The sequence below is a fragment of the Rhinopithecus bieti genome, unplaced genomic scaffold, assembly GCF_001698545.2.
Source record: "Rhinopithecus bieti isolate Rb0 unplaced genomic scaffold, ASM169854v2 scaffold_28066, whole genome shotgun sequence".
Taxonomy (NCBI): domain Eukaryota; kingdom Metazoa; phylum Chordata; class Mammalia; order Primates; family Cercopithecidae; genus Rhinopithecus; species Rhinopithecus bieti.
Genome location: NW_016813021.1, coordinates 1,116,677 through 1,122,839, shown reverse-complemented (window position 1 = coordinate 1,122,839; position 6,163 = coordinate 1,116,677). Strand labels below are relative to the sequence as shown.

At 61.5% G+C, this 6,163-nt stretch overlaps 1 protein-coding gene across 1 annotated transcript; it reads right to left on the bottom strand.

The window, feature by feature from the left end:
• Positions 1 to 1,281: 1,281 nt before the first annotated feature.
• Positions 1,282 to 5,683, bottom strand: FXYD1 (FXYD domain containing ion transport regulator 1). The gene is made up of 8 exons (XM_017847583.1): positions 5,586 to 5,683; positions 4,337 to 4,401; positions 3,838 to 3,870; positions 3,267 to 3,341; positions 2,825 to 2,865; positions 1,848 to 1,896; positions 1,594 to 1,647; positions 1,282 to 1,418 (listed from the first exon to the last, which is right to left on the bottom strand). Exons 2-8 carry the CDS (start codon positions 4,395 to 4,397, stop codon positions 1,306 to 1,308), a joined length of 426 nt encoding a protein of 141 aa, XP_017703072.1. The 5' UTR covers positions 4,398 to 4,401; positions 5,586 to 5,683; the 3' UTR covers positions 1,282 to 1,305.
• Positions 5,684 to 6,163: the final 480 nt, after the last annotated feature.

Here is a 6,163-nt window from a genome sequence, read left to right as displayed (position 1 = left end):
TGGGGGCAGTAGGGGCAGCTAGGTGCATACCCGGGTACACCTCTGGGATTGGAAAACACCCCTGCTGTGGGCTGGGAAGGAGGGTCCCATTACCCCATTCCCACCCATGGGGGTTCACTGCAGTGGTTTGGGCCCCACCCCACACTGCTTCCTTCTCTTTCTATTCCCCTCTCTCCCAATGGGTCCGTCTCTCTCCCTCCGTCTCTCTGCTTCTCTCTCCCTCCGTCTCTCTGCTTCTCTCTCCATAGCGGTCTCAATCTCGCTATCTCCCAGCTCTCATTTTTTTTCTCTCTCTGCATCTCTGTCTACCGTTCTCTGCCTCTCGCCTCCACTGGGAATCTCTCTGAGTCTATCTATTTGTCTTCCTGGGTCTTTGTATCTGTGACTCTGGATCTCCTGCCTCTCGGTCTCTGTCTCTCTTCCAGGTTCTCCCTGTCCATCTCTTGCTATATCCCTTCTCGCTGTCTCTTCCTTCAGCTCTCACTCCTTTCCTCTGAACCTGGCTGTCAAGGGTTTCAGGAAACACACACCCTAGGAGACAGCACTGGAAAGAAGAGGGACATGAACCTCCTCCCCTTCCCTTGCCCACCCCAGGGACCCTGAAATCTTCCAGAACGTCTCTGGCCGCAGACCCACCCGCTCCCACCCTGCAAGCTCATCTCTTCCCGTCTGCTACCACCACGGTGCAGGACCAGCCACCCGGTTGCCATAGCGACCTGTCCGAGCATCCCTTCTCCCGGGACTGCCACTCTCCAACCGCAGGTCTGGCACAGGACGCCCGCCGGGGAGGGGGTGTCCCAGAGACCCGGAGGGGCGATCAGGGGGGCTGCATTACAGGGGCCTCCGCCCACAGGAGGAGCAGACCTCCCTCCCCCCACTCCCTTGCCTTACCATTGCTGACATCTCCCGACACCCTCTCTCCTAGGCTCTCAGATCCCGGAGCCCCCCTGCAACCCCCTCCCCAGACGACGCTCACCCTTTGTGGGGGTCTGGGTCGGGGTCGCCATGCTGGGCCGGAGCAGGGGGCTGCTGGATGCTTTGGCGGCGAAGGCGCGCTGCAGCAGCTGGAAGCAGGACGGACCGATATGGGGGGGAGCTGGGGGGAGCCCTGGCGTGGGGGGGCCTGCAGCCAATGGGGCCCGGGGAGCCCGCCCCCGTGCAGGCCACCCCCGCCCCCGCCCGCCCACCACCGGTCGTTCCCCGCCCTTCCTCTAGTGGGGCCCCTTGCTGGTCCAGGGGGCGGCTGGGCTTTCGCCGCTGAGGGACGCAGGACCGACAAAGTGCTGTCGCAGAGGAACGCACGTTTTATTGGAAGTCTGGGCGGCAGGGGAGTCTGGTGGGCAGGGTGGGGAAGGGGCGGCGGGGCGGGTGCCGCGCAGGTTGGGAGCGTGGGGAGACGTCAGGTGCCAGGGGGAGTCCTGGTGGGGGGTGAAAGGGGGTGGAGTGAACTGAAAAGGTGAGTGAAAGGTGAGGGGGGAAGTCCTAGCACCACCCCTCGCCGCCCCTCCAACCCTGGCACTTTGGGCCCCCTCCCTCTCCGCCTTTCCTTCCTCCCTTCCTTCCCTCCCACCGCTCGTGTCAGAGCTGCAGCACCTGGCCGCGATTCCATCGCGGCCAGGTGTTTTCTACGCCTGCGGGTGGACAGACCTGGGGGGAACACGGAGGTCGGGCGGTCATCAGGAGGGGCAATCCCAAGCCTCCTGGGCAGGCGGGCGCCAAACTCCAGGCCCTCTGCTTTCAGATCCAGCCCCTCCCTCTACGCAGCCAGGGGGGGGAGCGGCATGCGAAAAGTGGGTCCTTGGAACCAGCCCTTCTCCCCAAATACCGCAAGTCTCCCCAGGACTCACGGCAGGATGGAGCTGCGGAAAGTTCCCTCTCTTCATCGGGTTTCCAGTCCTGGGGAGGACAGAGGCAGAAGGATTTTCGGGATGGAAAGGGGGAGAGGCTGCCCTTCAGCGAACCCCAGTACAAAGCCTCCTTTCCCAGACCGTGTACAGGGGCCCAGATTATGACGAAGAACAGGCTCGGGGGTCGCCCAGAAATAATTAAGCCACCCAGCGAGCGCTTACAGTGCTTGGCCAGGGGGTTCCAAGCCGGTTAACAGTGAGTACCTCCGCGGATTTGGGGGGCAGGGATGTGAAGTTGGTAGGTGAGCGGGACAGTCAAGGGGACTTGGCAGACTGTCGTGAGATGGCCTGGGGTTGGAAACCCGGAATCCCCATCTTCCACTTGAGTGATCTTGAACAAAGTGACTTTACCTCCCTGTGCCTCAGTTTCCTCATCTGTAAAATAACAGCCACCTCCCTCCCAGAGGAAGTGAAACGTATCTGACACGTGCGTACAACACCCAATAAATATTAGCCTATGCTTATGATAATATCTATAATTGTTCTAACATATTCAACACATTGTCATGCTTTAATCATTTATTTGAAGAGGGAATCAAAGAGCTAGGAACAGGATCTAAGGCTAAACTGGGCCGCCCGTGTGAGATGATCTCATTTCCCGCCGTTCCTTCTTTCCTTGCCACTTTGTGTTATCACGGCTTTGTTGATATTTTCTATCTGTGGGGCTGTTGGAACCCACGGCCACCGGGGCCCTCCACTAGGCTGGGGCAGCTCGGGGGGCCAGAAGGGCGGGAGGTTTTTTCCTCGCTTGGGTTCCCAGGGCCCTGGGCGTTGGCCATTGGACATAGCTACGGTGACTTAATAACATAGTCGGCTGATGGGTGATCGGTGCTGCGGGTCAGGGGCGGACTCCCCGCCTCACCTGCGGCGCCCTCCAAGCAGGAGCGGGGCGGAAGGAAGGCGGGGAGGGGTCTTACCTCTGCTGCTGTTGAACTTGCATCGGCAATTCTTCTTGGGCCTGGTGGGCGTGGAGAGCAGGAGAGGCTGAGGCTCCCTCCCGGCGCCCGCGGGCCAAGCGGCGCTGTAGCTCCACCTCGCCCTCCTGAGGGGCGGGACTTGGGGGACGGGGCGGGCTAGGAGGCGAGACCGGAGGCCAGGCGAAGCCAAGGCCAGGCGTAGGCGGGGCAAGGCCTGGGAGGGTTGGAGCGGGGCGAGGCGGCCAGGGCGGAGGGGGGCTAGGGGGCGGCCCGGGAGCTGGGGGGGAGAGAGGCGGGGCACCAGAGAGGCGGGGACCAGGGGAGAGGCGGAGCCAGGGCAGAGGCGGGGGGCAGGGAGCAGGCGGGGCCAGGGGAGAGGCGGGCCAGGGAGAGGGCGGGCCAGGGAGAGGCGGGGTAGAGGGCGGAGGCTAGGGGCACTCACTGAGCACAATGAGGATGCCCAGGATGAAGAGGATCCCGGCGATGATGAGGCCTCCGATCCGCAGGGACTGGTAGTCTGTGAGCAGCAGAGCAGGGAAGGTGAGGGCAGGGAGGAGAGGAGGGAGAATAGGAGAGGGGGAAATTGGGGAGGAGGAAACAGGGAGAAAGGACTAGCAGAGAGAAGCGGGGAAATAAGATCAATTAAGGGGGAGCAGATATGGAAGGAGGAAAGTGGGGGACCAGGGAGAGGAGAGAGGTGTATAGGAAAGGGAGGTAGGGGCAGGGAGGAGGGGGACAAGGGGAGAGAAGATGGGAAAAAGCAGAGGATGGGCCACGAGATGCTGAGAGAGACCCAGGCAAGAGAAAGAGAACCAGAGAGGTATCACATAGACAGTGACACAGAGAGACACAGACAGGGAAAGACGCAGACAGGTGGAATCAGAAAGGAAGGACAAAATAGAGGGAAGGAGAATGACAGAGATTTCATACTGGGACTCTGGGGGAGGGTGAATCAAAGGAACCGCAAAGTCAGGATCTCCCCCAAAACTCTCAGAATTAGACCCCCCACTCACCATAAGTGAATGGGTCTTGCTCCTTTGGACTTTCTGGAAAGAGAGAAATCAGGGGTTGAATGCTTCCTGGGGTCCTGGACAGGGAGGGGCATAAGGAGACCACTGGGGGCTCTGCCTTGCTGGGCTGAGAGTCTGAGGGTGTCTAGGCAGGCTGCCCACCCTCTCTGGGTCCCAGCTGCCCCCTCTGCACTGTCCCAGATGGGGCAGGGAGCACCTAACTGCCCCAGCTCCCTGACTCATGGCAGGCTGCCTGTGACCCAGTTATCCCACCAGGGATTCAGCCCCATCCCACTCCACCTTTGCCTGATCTGGGGCTTCCTCTCCCTTCCCCCAAATGCCAGCCTGTGACTGGACCCCACGTGGAGACCCCCAAATTTCTTGGTACCCCAGCCGACTCAGTCTAGGTTGCGGTCTCTAACTTGGTTCTTGATTGGGGTTTCAGTCCCCGCAGCCACCCCTGGGGCTGAGGTGTGTAGCGGGCAGCCTCCCCTGCACTCACCTGCCTTGGCCATGGTGAGGAGACTCACACAGAAAACCAAGATGTGGCCAAGAGACGCCATTGTCCTGCGGGGGACACAACAGGTTAGGCAAGTGTGTGCCCTTGCTCTCCCACATAGGGCTTGAACCCAAGGGATTAAGTCAGAGACAGTCTGGGGACTGAATCACCGAAGCATTCATCCTGTAGCTTGGTGGCTCCGAGAAACGGGTATCCCCAGCTTTGTGGGGACACAGTGTCACCAAAACAACCTCCATGATGGGTTCACACAACAACACAATGTAGCAGGGACAGGGGTGAGACACACAGTCCCTGGGGGCCTCCCTCGGGCCTCCACCTCCCACAGCAGGCCCCCGATTCCCAGACCTACCCTGGCAGGGCAGAGGAGGCGCTGCCTCACACCAACACAGAGCAGGAGACAGCGAGGCACACCCAAGTCCCACCTGCCTACACGCCCGGCCTCACTGTGCCCCGCGAAATCCCAGCTCCCTGCCCTCTCCGCCTGCCCGCTCCCAGCCTGACCCCGGGTATAAATATCTCCCACTTCACCCTGGAGGAATTCGGCTCCCTCAGGCCACCATGGCAACAGCCTGCCTTCCCCCACTCAGGGGGTCACGCACAGCCCTGTCCGGGTGAGGCCCAGCTGCCACATCGCCACAGGCTGCCCCTGTGGGAAAGGCCACCCTGTCTCCTCCCTGGGCAGCAATGAGGAAAGGAAAAGACAGCCCTTCTGCCCGCCTCTGGGTGACATCTTTCACAATCGGATGTCAGGCAAGTGACATGAGGCCCAGGCCAGTGGGCCTGAGAGACAGAAGACACTGCTGGGGCAGGGATGCGTGCGCGCACTCACAGACACACACACACACACACACACACACATATACACTGGGGCCGGAGTGGACATGAATAACAACCTCTCCCCAAACTTCTGGTTGGAGCAGGACGTGGGGTGTAAACACCGTCAGGCATCCAGCACTCCTCCTCTGGGCCTCCGGTGCCCCCACACAGTGACGCAACCAGCCCTACACATGTGTGTGTCCGAATTCCACACCCTGCCAGGGTGCACACGCACCAGCAGGGCAGGGAGGAGTCGCCCACATCCCACCCTGCAGAACCCACTGCCCCAACCACACTCCCTCCCTCTTGGGTTGGCCTGCCTGGGAAGCCTCGGGCTGGCCACTCCTGCTCCCAAAATAGGCGGCCCAGCCAGACCAGGGGTGAGGCCTGGAGGGAAGGAGTGGGGGACGCTCACCCCAATCGGGCTGTCCCCTGCTGAAAGAAGGCCCCCAAACGTCCTGCTGTGCCCCGGGGCTGAGCACTTTGGACCCCTAGCCCAGAGCTGGACGCGCCGCCCCCAACAGGCTCCCCTCCCAGCCCCACCCCACCCTTGCCCTCCCCAACCAGCAGCTGTAACTGGAGCTGGGGCTGGAGGGGGGCCAGGGGGCGGCCCCCAGCCCAGACCGCCCTGGCCCGCTAGGTTAACTCTCTCAGTTCAGATGGAGGAGCAGCAAGCAGCCAGCAGGCAGGCTGGAGAGGCCAGGAGGACTGTGGAGGACAGGGTTGTGAACACACACACACACACACACACACGCCTCCAAGAGCTTCTGGGCTGAGGCAGCTGCCCCCTGGGAATTGGGCCCAGCCAGGGCCTAAGGTCACCCAGCCTGACTGCCCAAGAGCCCACTGACCCCCGATCCCAGTGCTCCATGGGGTCCTTAACAGGGCCGTTTTAGGGGACGGGAGGGAGATGTGTGTGTGTGTGCGCACGCACGTGCATGCAGTATCTGTTGCAGTGAGATCCCCAGAAATGCTACACACACATATACACAC

Coding starts and splice junctions, on each gene's coding strand:
- FXYD1 (XM_017847583.1), bottom strand. CDS start 4,397: ATGGCGTCTCTTGGCCACATCTTGGTTTTCTGTGTGAGTCTCCTCACC. Junction 1,897..2,824: donor CAAGTTCAACAGCAGCAGAG/GTAAGACCCCTC, acceptor TGTCCTCCCCAG/GACTGGAAACCCGATGAAGA. Junction 1,419..1,593: donor CGCGATGGAATCGCGGCCAG/GTGCTGCAGCTC, acceptor ACCCCCCACCAG/GACTCCCCCTGGCACCTGAC.